This window comes from Phyllostomus hastatus, unplaced genomic scaffold, assembly GCF_019186645.2.
Source record: "Phyllostomus hastatus isolate PE091 unplaced genomic scaffold, TTU_PhHast_1.1 phas_contig_948, whole genome shotgun sequence".
Taxonomy (NCBI): domain Eukaryota; kingdom Metazoa; phylum Chordata; class Mammalia; order Chiroptera; family Phyllostomidae; genus Phyllostomus; species Phyllostomus hastatus.
The window spans coordinates 6,618,703-6,632,293 of NW_025333993.1; the positions used below are offsets into that span (position 1 = coordinate 6,618,703).

Consider the following 13,591-nt stretch of genomic DNA (forward strand, 5'->3'; position numbering starts at 1 on the left):
AACCGCACATTGATGTTTCTCTCTATCTCTCTATCTCCCTCCCTTCCCTCTCTAAAAATAAATAAAATCTTAAAAAAAAAACATTACAACAAACCCGCACTGCAGGAGGGTTGCTGTACCGCGGGGTGAAAGTGCCGTGCCCCTAACACGCCTCAGCCTGTGGCATTTGCAAGGTTCTGTTTCAACAATTAAATTCCCTAGGAGCTCCTTTCTGTGAGCCGCTGAAAGAAGAAGTCAGCTTCCACCATAAAAGACTTACTTATTCAGAGCGATACATTTTATGGAAACCCGACTAAGTGTAACCCTTGCAGAGGTGGCTGCTTTAACCAGAAGCTGAGACGGACTCCAGAGAAAAGGTGTAAAGATGGCACCTCCTGTGAACTCCATTTACTGCCTCATTAGCAGGCAAGCTACTGTAGCAAATACATTGGAGAAGTGCAGGTTTTAGAAAATACCACTGGAGCCCTGTCTGGCGCAGCTCAGTGGATTCAGTGTGTGCCTGTGAACCAAAGTGTCACCGGTTCAATTCCCAGTCAGGGCACATGCCTGGGTTGCAGGCCAGGTCCCCAGTAGTGGCGTGTGAGAGGCAACCACACATTGATGTTTCTCTCCCTCTCTTTCTCCTTCCCTTCCCCTCTGCCTAAAAATAAATAAAATAATAAAAAAAAAGACAGCTAAACAAAGACAAACGTAATGACTTCGGCTTCATCCCGAGCATCACGTGAGAGTAAGACTAAGCTTCTAAACTTTTTCTGTTAAAACCCAACAAAATAGGAGGCCATTGTAAATCTTTTTTGAAATAAACTCAGGTGAAATTGTTTTTAAACTTGAAAAAAGTACCTTAAACAAGCAAAAGATACAATAAAATAAAATAACCTAGTTTTAAAAAGTTAAAATAAACCAAAAATAACAAAAATGTTTTAAAAGATCCAAAAAGGTAATTTTTTAAAAAGGTAGAGCAATAAAAATAATTGACATTAGCTACCTTTGGACAAGAAAGGGTGACATTGACTTTGCAATATAGATTTTTCTATACTGTTTGGATTGTTAAAATATCTGTATGTATTCTTCCTATTTTTAAAAAAGATTATTTATTTATTTATTTATTTTTACAGGGGGGGAAGGGAGGGAGAAAGAGAGGGAGAGAAACATCAGTGTGTGGCTGCCTCTCATGCGCCCCCTACTGGGGACCTGGCCTACAACCCAGGCCTGTGCCCTGACTGGGAACCGAACCCACGACCCTTTGCTTCGCAGCCTGGCTCTCAGTTCACTGAGCCACCCCAGCCAGGTCCCTCCTATTTTTAAACTATTAATGGATTGTTTGAGCATTGACATTATAGACCATTTTGTTTTCTTTTTTATGTTTTTTTCCCTACCTGCTTAAAAACAATAAATATCATTTAAGGGTTAAATATAAAAACATCCTAATAAACTTTTAAAAATGTTAATGTACGAACTAATTAAATACAGAAATGCCTTAAACAAAAAAGATGGTCATCAAACTTTATTTTTTCTTTCAAAATATTTATTTCAAGTAAAACCTATGTGTACAAGAAGACAACTACATGTAAGAAAGTTAAGTACAGTACTTGGAGGAAAATGCTCATCTGGCCATTCAAATATAAAACTGAAAATAATTTCACCATCAATACCTGATGGGAAACAGTGTTATTCTACTCAAGTAACAAGCCCCAAGTCGACCCGGACTCAGAACTAAAGCTCCCCCCTCTCTCCGTTCATACATGCGGGCCTTACACAACAATCAGGGCAACTCCTGTCGGGAACTGTCTCCCCCACATCCATCTTCTTACTTCTGTTATTCTTACAGGGATTACTGTTTTGTTTTGGTTTTTTTGTTTTATTTTATTTTATTTTATTTTTTAAAGATTTTATCCATTTTTTTTTAATTTTTATTTATTTATTTATTTTTTAGAGTTAGGGAAGGGAGGGAGAAAGAGAAAGAGAGAGAAACATCAATGTGTGGTTGCTGGGGGCCGTGGCCTGCAACCCAGGCATGTGCCCTGACTGGGAATCGAACCTGCAACACTTTGGTTCGCAGCCCGCGCTCAATCCACTGAGCTACGCCAGCCAGGGCATTTTGTTTGTTTTTGATAAATAAGTTTTTCAGAATGCCACTACCCAAGCACATCAACCTTCTCACAGTGTCTTTTCCACAAAAGCAGAAATAGCAAAATAATGCGCCTCAGGTGAAGCGAGAGGCAGTGGCCGCGCTGACCGCGCTTTGGAAGTCCACCCAGCCCGCTAAGAACCCGTGTGGACGCAAAGGTCCCCTTGGCGCTGGACCCCTCTCCCGGTGGTGCACAGGGGTGCCCCGGGGAAGAGTCGGCCCAAGGAAAAGGGACAGCCGCGAGTCCTCCTCACCCTACATGGAGTGCTGGACAGAGACGGCCAAAGCCAAGGCCGCCCCGACCCCACGCACACCCGGGGCAAATGAGAAGTGTCCAGGCACAGCTGTCCCCAGGAGGGCATGCGAGGCAGGTCTGGCCCGGGAGACCCCACCTATTTGGAGGAGGAGCACTCGGCGCCCCCCGGGGAGCTACCCTGTCCTCCAGACCTCTGTCCAGGGCGCACCAGCTCCTCTCGGCGCGGACCTCCTGGGCGGTCCTCCGCCCAGCCCTGCGCCTCCCGGGGAGGCGGCGGCGGGTCTTCCTCGCGCTCTGTGTCCTCCGAGTCCGACGCGTCGTCATAGAAGTGGATGGTGGCTTGCACGGGGAAACTGGCCAGCACTTTCTCCCCAGAACTCTGCAGGTATTCTTGGCGCTTGGAAACGGGTAAATAAAGCCTAATAGGTAAGAAACAAATCCAGCGTGAATCAACTTGAAACAGTTCACAGCTGCATCTAAATGATCTTTTTTTTTCCTCGAATCAGCTAACTGCCAAACTTCCTCTCGGATTTTGCCTTCGCTGCACGCAGCGCTTTGTATCACGTCACCAGGACGCCACTGCGGGCAGGGGCAGAGGCCGAGGGCTGGCGAGGGTCCCACGCTACTTCGGCAATGAGTTACGATCTGAGTGAGCAAGTCAGTGGAGGAGAAAGGGCGTGCTCCCGTGGAGGTAAGAGGAAACGGAAACACTGAGTTCCAAGATGAGGAGTAGGAGGCCCCCCCCCCCCAATCCTGGTCCTGTTCAGGTGAAGCCCCGAAGCGTTGGGCAATGCTGTGGCCCTTTGGGCTCCAGTTCAAACTCCACTCTGAGACCCTGGGCTAGAAGAGAAGCAGCTAATCCTTCTGGACGTTGCCCTAGAGAAGCTATAGGGGTGGGTCGCTGGCCTGTCTGGAAGGGAAAGCGGCAGCCCTGGCCATTTATGCAGTAGGAAGAGAAAGGGAGAAAGTGAAAAGGGAAGAGAAAAGGAGAAAGACCCCACTCTGGGGACATTTTGATAGTATAACTGTATCTCTATTTTAAAAAGGAAGCCCTGGCTGGTGTGGCTCAGTGGACTGAGTGCCGGCCTGTGAACCAAGGGGTCACTGGTTCAATTCCCAGTCAGGGCACACGCCTGGGTTGCCCACCAGGTCCCCAGTAGGGGGCGCATAAGAGGCAGCCACACATTGATGTTTCTCTCCCTCTCTTTCTCCCTCCCTTCCCCTCTCTCTGAAAATAAATAAAATCTTTTTTAAAAAATAAAAGAAATAATATACATTTGGAACCTCTAACTCCAGGTTTTGTAAACTTAGGATTCTAGTGAAAGTCTGTAAAACGCTCCCTCTCTCTCCACCCTCTCTCGTCCTTGAAAACATTTTATGGACTTGTTTGCATTTCCCCCTGTGGTCTCCTGAGGAACCGACAGGATTATCAATTGATCACTGCTTATTTGCAAAGCTGATCTCAAGTCCCCCTTTTTGGATTTTGCGTCCCCTGGCAAGGAAGAGCGAGAAAACACACCTGGCTAGAAATAACGCCTGACCATTTCAAATTCCCTAAGCTTTCCGACAGACCAGTGATTCTTCACCTCAACCTCTAGGAGGCTGGTGGCAATGTCTGGAGACGTTTTTTTGTTGTTGCCACAACTGAGGAGAAACTACTGGCACAGAGTGGGTAGAGGCCAGGGACACGGTTTTGGATCCTGTAATGCCCAGGACAGCCTCTCACCTCCAGCAACAAAGAATGAGCCAGTCCCAACCAAGTGTTTGTAGTTGAGAAACTCTGCAACTGGCAGAAAAGACTCCATGCCTATGAGTGTGATATAAGCACAGCATAGAGTTTGGTCATGTTAAACTTAGCATTATGCTGGAGTCCGGTAGTCTGCCTGTATCCTTGGTGGGCACGTTGCAAGGCCCCCCCCCCCCACAGTGGATACCTGAAACCACAGATAACACCGAACTCTACACAAACTGTACTGTTTCCTAAGCATACATACATGCCTATGGTAAAGTTTAATTTATAAATTAGGCACAGTAAGAGATTAACAATAACTAATAATAAAATAGAATAATGATAACAATACGTTGGCCCTAGCAGGGTAGCTCAGTTGGTTAGAGCGTCATCCTTATGTGCCAAGGTTATGGGTTTGATCCTAGGTCAGAGCACCTACAAGAATCAACCAATGACCTCTGGCTAGTGTGGCTCAGTGGGTTGAGTGCTGGCGTGCTGGCCTGTGAACCAAAGGGTTGCTGGTTCGATTCCTGGTTAGGGCACATGCCTGGGTTGCAGGCCAGGTCCCCAGTATGGGGTGTGCAAGAAGCAGCCACACATTGATTGATGTTTCTCTCCCTCTCTTTCTCCCTCCCTTCCCCTCTTTAAAAAAAAATAAATAAATAAAATCTTAAAAAAAAGAATCGACCAATGAATGCATAAATAAGTAGAACAGCAAACTGATATCCTTTTCTCTCTTTCTCTCTCTAAAATCAACACATAAAAATTAAAAGACAATATGCTGTAATCAAATGTACGGCTTCGGGCCCACTCTCAGGTAAGTGAAGGTCGCTCGAACACAAGCACTGAGATGCTCTGACAGTCGATCTCGTTGCCGAGAGCGCTGCTGAGTGACTAACAGTCAGGCAGCAGCTGCAGCGTGGAGCTGCCGGACAAAGGGGTGATTCACGTCCGGGCGGTGGAAAGGGTGAGATTTCATCATTGACTCATGGAAGGACGTGAAATTTGAAAGCTGTAAGTTGTGTAACTCTGCGTAGACGGAAACCTCAGAAAGTGAAGCCACAGGTAAGTGGGGGGGGGGGGGCTACTGTATTTACAGGTGAATTCGAATTCGTAGGATGTCTGGAATTTGCCTTAAAATATTCTGCCAACAATTAAAAAAAAAAGAGTTGGGAGAGGGCGACCGAGGTGATCGGGTCGGAAAACGCCGATGATGAATAAGGCTGGTTGGTGCTGGGCACAGGGGGCTCACTGTCCTGTTCTCTCTGCTTTGGTACAGGCTTGAAAGTCTCTGTGATAAAACGGTTCTTTAGTTTGCAACGCATGCCTCACCAGTCACTGCATGTTCACCGAATCTAAAGTTGGGGAGCCGGAGCAGGAGCAGGGCGTCTGCAGGTGGCAGGCCCTGGCAGGTGGTGCAGGGGAAGGCCCAGGAGGGTGGGGGTCTCACCCCGAAGCACGTCCCAGATCTCCTGCAGAGCCTGCAGAACACAGGCCCTGAGGCCTTCCCCAGAACAAGCGCTTCGGACCCTCCTGGGGGGGGCCACCGACCACGGTCTGTATTTCTAAAGCTTCCCCAGTGATCCCACGAGGACTAAGGACCACTGACAGAAAGGCCCCTGGGAAAGCTTCCCTTGTCCAACAGTCACCCTGTGACCACTCTGAGGGCTCTAGTTAGCACCTTCTGCGGTCAGTGTCCATGGGTGTGATGAAGGGTCCAGTCTGCCAGGGTAAGCAGGGGGAAACACTCCGGTGAAAAGTCGGGGCACAGACTAGTTTTATTCTAGTAGGAAAGTGGTGGATAGAGACAGAGAAAAAGATACCCCCCACCCCCTGCAGCACAAGCCACCTGCTGCTAAGGCTTGAATTGTAAGGGAAACAGCAGTGGGGGGCTTGCTCCCACCAGGACCGCAGAAGCCCCCCAAGAAAGAGCGGAGGACATTTGGGGGAGCACCCATCCATTCCAGTTCGGGCAGCACTTCTGCTTCAAAGGCCCACTCTGTTTGCACGGGGTCCAACCCTCGGCCCAGCATGGCTATGAATTCGACCCAACACAAATTCGTAAATTTACTTAAAACATTATGAGATTTTTGTGTGTGTGATTACATGTTGCAATGTATTTAATGTGTGGCCCAAGACGACTCTTCTTCCACTGTGGCCCAGAGATGCCAAGACGTCTGACACCCCTGCTAGATAACACGCTAACATATCCCGGGAGGGAGATAGAAATGTATCTGAACAGCTAAGGCATGCCTAGGCAACTCATATTCCACTAAATTTAACACAAGACATAATATGTAATAAGAGGTATTAAATGAAAGGTTTGAAGGAAAGGCAGGCCAAGTCCAACTTGCAACTCAAACAAAGCCTGAGTGAATAAATGAACAGGTTCCGGAAGTCCCACGAAAGCATGACCCACGGACACAGGTGTGGGGATTGACTGAGGGAGGGGAGAAGATTAGGGTTGAGTGGAGGTGGGGAAAGGGAGAAAAACGGGAAGAACTGTAATACCATTTTCTAAAAAGCTATTTGTACCCTGGCTGGCGTAGCTCAGTGGATTGAGCGCGGGCTGCGAACCAAAGTGTCGCAGGTTCAATTCCCAGTCAGGGTACGTGCCTGGGTTGCAGGCCATGGCCCCCAGCAACCGCACATTGATGTTTCTCTCTCTCTCTCTTTCTCCCTCCCTCCCCTCTCTAAAAATAAATAAATAAAATCTTTTAAAAAAAGATATTTGCTAGTATCGCCTTGAAAAAAAAAAGTCCCAATAAATATCCCTGAAGTTTCTTGGGATAATAGTAACTAAATAATGTTGGGGAGTACGGAATTATTCTGCACTTGGTTGAAAATGCATGCAGTAGAAGGTGCTCAAGTGTGCGAACGCTGACAGTAAAAGGAAACGCTGCATTTCTTACTGTGAGGTCGTGTTACCTTACAGGATGCTGAAACCCAAAGGCCCCCTTCGATCCAGAAGTCTGTTGGTCGCCCCCAGCTTCCAGCTGTAAAGACAGACACACACACAAACGCACACAATCAAGGAGCCTCTGGAGTCGCATCCTGAAATTTATAAACACAAAATCTAAGTGGCCTGCGCGTGTCAGCATCAGCTGGGACCTCAGAGACGGTTTAAACCCCCTAGCAGAACTCCGTACGCCTGTCTTCCTTTTACTGTCGCCGGGGAGGATGTCCAGGGCACTGTGAGGGATTCAAAGATGGACAGGTGGGTCCACCACAGCCCCCCCCTCGTGTCCAAGCGTTTTAAATCCAATGGGGAGGGACACGCGTGCCTCGGACTCCGCCCAAGCCACGGGGTGGGCGGCCTGGAGAACCGGAGGGTGGGTCCCGGAGAACACAGGTCGTGACATCTTCCAGGAAATCGCCGGCTTGGCAGGGCTGGCAAGTAGCCAGGAGGGAAATGGAACAGAGGTCAACAAAGGGTTAGTCTGCCGTTCACTGTCCCCAGGCAGGGGAGGGAGAGGGCTCCCAAGGGGACTTAGGGGCACCAGTGGATGAGGGTGGCTCCACTCAGGTCAGGGCCTTGAAGCATTCCCTGAAATTTCTCGGGAAATGCCCAACAGGGCTCCGGAGCCAAGGAATTCTCCTCTTGGTCGGGAGAGGGCGCTGTGGAGCAAGCGTTCCCTTCCCGCGCGGAGCTTCCCCCCCCCCCCGCACCCCACCAGGCGCGGTACTCCGCGGGCGGTCGCTCACCGCTGGCCGCTCCGTCCAGCCAGCTGGGCTCGGTAGAGACGGGGCCCGGGGGAAGTGGGGCAGCGAGCGCCACAGGCCCACGAGACTCCCACCCTCCACCGCCCCCCGTCAAAAAAAAAAAAAATCCAAGGACACAACTGCTTCAACCAGTGTGCCGTGTTGACAATCAACTAGAAAGTCGCTACAGTTTAACATTTCTTCTGCAATCTTCACTTTTCCCACGAACGGCCTTCTCATCACAATAGGGATAAAAAACGCACCCTCTTGCCTTACGTAAGGAAGTATGCTATAGTATTTCTATTCTTGCAACTGATAGGCTCTACATACATTTAAAAGAAAGTGGGATAATTGTGTATTTCTATATACCCTCTCTTCCAAGGACCTTTTAACTCTTATGTTTAAGCTGGGTGGAGGTGGGCAGAGACAAGGCGGGGACAACTGAAATACCATAAACAATAAAATAAAAATTAAAAAAACATCTTATGGCCCTGGCTGGTGTGGCTCAGTGGATTGAGCACCAAGAGGTCACAGGTTCGATTCCCAGTCAGGGCGTGTACCTGGGTTGCAGGACAGGTCCCCAGCAGAAGGCAGGCAAGAGGCAACCACACACTGATGTTTTTCTCCCTCCCTTCCCCTCTCTAAAAATAAATAAATAAAATCTTTTTTTTAAGTCTTATGTGTAAGAACTCACGTTTGAATGCAAAAGAAGCAATTATTTTTCATCATTTAGACATCGCATGAATTTAACACTAATTTGGGCTACAAAGTCATATTTCTTGTTAATTTGATATTTACTTGCTTCATTCTTTAAATAATAGTAGCTGAACTAAAACTTTAAATCCGTGTGAATAATTTTTAAATGTAATTTAAATGCAAAATGTAATTTTTGAAATTATTCACACGACTTTTAAAAAGCATCTAAATCTGCTTTCCTGCACCTGAGTTTATCACATTACAAATAACTGCCATAAGTCACATGTAGTTATATGTAAATTAAATTGGTCCTTACTAGTCTAATTAACTTCAGTATTTTAAAAGAAGAGCCATCCATTTATATTTTAAAATTTACCAAGAAAAGGTAAATTCCATGAAAGCAAGTCCAAGCCGTCACTTCAACCAGTGTAAAGCAATGTAGTCACCACTGCAGGACACAAAAGAACAGTGGTGGCCATTAATCTTCACCCACAAAGCCCTCCACCGGAGTGTATTTGCTCAGCCAGCACGAGCTATCCCAGCAGTGCTTGCAGACAGGGTCGAAAGTGCGCCAGAAAGGCCCAGGCAGCAGCAGCAGCCTTTCCACCACATCTCTGGGGCACCCCAGACTGGCCTCTGCCCTTATTTACACGGTGGCACCTGCCCAGCATGTAATGACACACGCATCATTCTTCTGAGGCGAGGGGACCAAGGCAGCCTTCTCTCCGGCCTCTCTCTACCTGCTGGTCTGCAAGGGGTAGGAAAAAAAAAAGCCCCAACATAGTAGAACTCACTTATAAGGCCCGTGAAACAGCTGTGCTGGAGAGGCTTTGCTTTTCAGGGAAGGAGGAGCAAGCAGGAGCCCAGTCTCCTGTGCCTGGGCTCTGACGGACACCACTCACCAGGCTCTTAGTGTAGACCGCTTGCTTCTGCCCTAGACCACCAAGGCAGGGCTGGGCGGGGGGCTGATCATGGTCCCCTCATTTCAGAGACGGTGCTGTTTTCTGACTGAACTGGGGGATACCCACCACGCCACACTTCACCTCACCTGGCCTCCAGGTCTGGTCCGCTCAGCATCTCGAGGCGTCAGGGTCCAAGGTCTCCACGGTGTAGAGCTGGAAAGGCAGGGACCAGGAGTGAACCCCAGCATCCTCTGCTGTCTTTCAGAATTACGCCATAAGAGTTATCATTCTTATCACTGCTACTGTGTGCAGAGGAGACACTGGGGTCCTGGCTGGTGTGGCTCAATGGATTGAGTGCCAGCCTTCAAACCAAAGGGTGGCAGGTTTGATTCCCAGTCAGGGCATATGCCTGGGTTGCAGGGCAGATCCCAGTGGGAGGTGTGCCAGAGGAAACCACACATTGATGTTTCTCTCTCTCTCTCTCTCTCTCCCTTCCTCCCTCCCTTCTCCTCTCTGAAAATAAATAAGTAAAATATTAAAAAAAAACCCAAAGAGTCACTGTACACCCCAGTGTCCCCTCAAGCCCCCAGTCTGTGGATACACAATGCCTTGTGTGTTTTTCCGGCCTGCCACACCCCCAGTTCTCCGCCTCCACAGGGCTCTGAGAAGTCCCAAGTCTGATACAATTATCAGGGGACACGTTAGTTGAGGAATTTCCCTCCCTGCCTGGCTGGACTCTTCAATTCAGATTCCCTCCCATGACTGGCTACTTTGTCGCTCATTAATCCCAAGGACACTGCCTCAGTTATGAAGGCTCTTGACTCCAGAGATGATTCTACAAGAGTTCTATTGGGTACAATGCACAAAGGGGACTCGGCTTCTCCTCTCTGGCTGCCCGGCCACCCAGCCCCTTCCACACTTCCCGGCCTTTATGATCATTCCTTAAACTTCACTACCTTGACAAGGGCCGGCGCACGGGGCAGCGGTCGCTGAGCCTCAAACAGCGCCAAGACTGCCCCTAAGGCGGTGACAGTGAGCGCGAAGGGACCCCCCTGCACGGCTCGGTGAGAGGCCGGGAGACAGCCGCGCTCCCAGCCGGCTGAATTTCAGACCAGCGGAAGCGCCGGCCCATTTCCTCGCGGAAACCTCCGGGACCTCCGCCGCTGGGCGCTGGAACCCAGACGACTCTGCGTCCCCGTCTCTGGCTAAGGAACTTGCCCTGCGTCGTGGTGAGATTCGGGGACTCAGGGCCCGGGCATCCCGCTCCCGGCGCCAAGCGCCTCCCGACGCGCCCACCCGGGCCGCAGGGACACCCTCACCTCTCGGGCTCGCGCGGCGGCGGCGGCGGCGGTGGCCTCCGGGCACCGTCCGCGGGGCAATGACAGACGCGACCCCGCGCCTCCCGGGCTCCGGCCGCCGTCTCTGGTCTCATGGTGCCCGCGGAGCCCGCGCCCCTCCAGCTGCGCGGGGGACTCAGCGGCGCCCGTAACCGCTCGAGCTACGGCGCTCACCTACCCGCGCGCCCGGCGCCAGGTTTAAAAACGGGGGCGGGGAGGGGAGGGGACAGGGGAAGCCGGAGGGGGCGGGAAGGTCACGGGAGACGCTCCCGGAGGAGACAGGGAGGCCGTAGAGGGGGAGGGGACAAGAAAAGCTCCGGGAGGGCGAGCCGCGGCGAGACGAGGGTGGAGTGGTGGGTACCAAGGAGGCGACCCGGGAAGCCGCGGAACAAGGGTGGGAAGGGGACAAAGGAAACCCAGAGAGGGTCGCCAGGAGCTGCGACCAGGAAGCTGGTGGAAGGGACGGTGGGAAGTGACCCGCGGAGCACGAGGAGGAGGACACGTGGAGGGCGGGGCCGTGGGCGGTTCCGTCGAGGGCCCTCCTTCGAGGGTTGTGGGGGGGCGGGTGCTCGCCGAGGGGCCTCCCCGGCCGAGTGTGAGATGGGAGGGTCCGTGGATCCTTCCCACGCCTTTGGGGTTTCCCGCAGTCCTCGGGATTCTGGTTCCTGCGCGAGCATCTTGGTCCCCAGATTTAGAGGAACCCCATGCCCACCTCTTGAAAGCGGTCTCGGGGTTTTGAGAGCGGCTGCAGAAGCCTCGAGAGCGCGTGGACCCGCCCTGCCTTCGGCGTGAACGGCGGGCGCCCGGGACGTCCCGACGGCGATGCTCGAACCGGGTGGAGGGTCGTGGAGAGGAGAGCGAGACGAGCAGAGCACCCTTCCCACCCACGGGCGCCTTGGGGAAGAACGTGGCTTTTCACGGGAGTGGGATTTGCCTCGGGTTAGCGCCCCTCCGGGCTTAAAGGGCAGCCAGGGACACTTCCCAGCCCCCGCAGGACTCGCCTGCCGCGTCGGAGCGCAGCGTCAGGGGGGCGCAGTGCTGGTGGGCGAGGCGGGCGCCGAGGTCGCGGAAGGCTGTGGGCTGGGCCTCGCAGCTTCGCTCCGAGCGTCTCTGCGCCCCACCGACCCTGCCGTCTCCAAATCAAAGATCTTCAAAAATTTAAATGTTCCCACTGTCTCCTTGAAGAGCAACAGACTGCGACGATAATTAAAACTAATTTGAGGGCAAAGGGGGGATTAACAAATAACCTAATTTTTACGTAAAATTTTATACAATGATTCAAAAAGACACTAAATATAGCTGAGGGGTGGGGACAGGCAAGGAACATTAAGAGGCAACACTGGGACCATGAGATGCTGTATTGACCAAGGCAGAGAAGATTTTATACAGCAGGTGTGGGCAACCAGGTCTGCGTGCCTAAAACCGAGTGTCTTCCAGGTCGATGGTGACGTTTGTCATCAACACACCTTGCTGAGAAGGTATGACAACTTCTATCAGGTGCCTTGAACGTGGTCACCTCTTGAGCCAGTAATTCTACTTCCCTGTGATACTAAAAATTGTAACCCAAAAGATGTATTTTAAAATGGGAACAAGATGCAGGTGATCACGGAGAGGAGTTCATTGTAGTGTTCTTGATAATGCTGAAAAATTTGTCTAACAACGTGGCATTGATTAAATAAGCAATGGTGGAATATTATGCAGCTAATAAAAATGTTTACTGGAACCCTGGCTGGCGTAGCTCAGTGGATTGAGCACGGGCTGTGAACCAAAGCATCACAGGTTCGATTCCCAGTCAGGGCACATGCCTGGGTTGCAGGCCACGGCCCCCAGCAACCGCACATTGATGTTTCTCTCTCTCTTTCTCCCTCTCTTCCCTCTCTAAAAATAAATAAATAAAATATTTTAAAAAATGTTCACTGGGTTTTGAGCAGCCCAGGAAAATGTGCACAACAGGGCGTTAAAAGGACAAAACCGTGTGAGGGGGTCCAGACCATCTGTAGCAGGGGCCTAGGTCAAGACGGTGGCCACCGAATATTGGGATTACAAAGGAATTAAAGCAAAAAAAAATGTTTTCTAAATTTTCGACAATAAGCACATATTTCTTTTTTATTGTGGTAAAGTACCTGCCTTGTTTTGCCACCGACACCACCATCCAGGACTTTTGAAACCCCGCCCCCATCAAGCGGTCACTCCCTACACCCCTTCCCCTCCTGCCCTGGGGGCGGGCACCCTCCTCTCTGTCACTCTGGGCGGGGCTGTTCCAGGCGCTTCCTATCCCTGGACTCATCTGTCCCTTTGTGGAGCACTACGAGTATTATAAATTATGCACGTTATCCTCACTTCAGCCCTGCACATAGGCATTATCTTTATTTTACAGATTTGGAAAGTGGGGTTCAGAGAAGTAAAATAAAGCCCCCATCTGGTTAGAGAGCCAGCACTGATGTCCCTTGGGCGTCCATGGGCTTTGCAAACTGGATGCCACTCAAAGTAAATTTAAAGGGGGAAAGAACCCAGCATGGCAACTGCACACTCCGTTTTGTCTTTTTGGGGGGTTTTGCTTTGTTTTCTTCCGCCAAGAACACGTTCAGACCACAATGGCCAAAGCTGGGACCATTTGAGCAACAAAACAAAGTAGTAGGGAATTATAACCCAAAGTGTAAAATAAATATCAGTGATCTCGTACTAATACCCATAAATATTGAAGAAGTAAATAAATGAGAAAAGAGGCAAGTTTTCTTAAGAGTTCCAAATCATTTATGTAGCTACTCTACCTTCAAGGAGCTGTAGCCTAACTCCATCCTTATAATCATCAACTATGCATGGCTTTGAACATGAATTTAG

General features: G+C 50.2%; 1 protein-coding gene across 1 annotated transcript; it reads right to left on the reverse strand.

The window, feature by feature from the left end:
* Window positions 1-2,007: 2,007 nt before the first annotated feature.
* RIPPLY3 (ripply transcriptional repressor 3) lies at window positions 2,008-10,912 on the reverse strand. Its single transcript, XM_045852654.1, has 4 exons — window positions 10,733-10,912; window positions 9,560-9,626; window positions 7,042-7,109; window positions 2,008-2,803 (listed from the first exon to the last, which is right to left on the reverse strand). Exons 1-4 carry the CDS (start codon window positions 10,843-10,845, stop codon window positions 2,521-2,523), a joined length of 531 nt encoding a protein of 176 aa, XP_045708610.1. The 5' UTR covers window positions 10,846-10,912; the 3' UTR covers window positions 2,008-2,520.
* Window positions 10,913-13,591: the final 2,679 nt, after the last annotated feature.

Bases quoted from the DNA above. Each gene is read 5' to 3' on its own strand.
- RIPPLY3 (XM_045852654.1), bottom strand. From the start codon at position 10,845: ATGAGACCAGAGACGGCGGCCGGAGCCCGGGAGGCGCGGGGTCGCGTC. The intron at 9,627-10,732 runs GTGAGGGTGTCC...CTGCCTTTCCAG, and splicing joins CCGCCGCGCGAGCCCGAGAG to CTCTACACCGTGGAGACCTT. The intron at 7,110-9,559 runs GTGAGGTGAAGT...CTGTCTTTACAG, and splicing joins GGACCAGACCTGGAGGCCAG to CTGGAAGCTGGGGGCGACCA.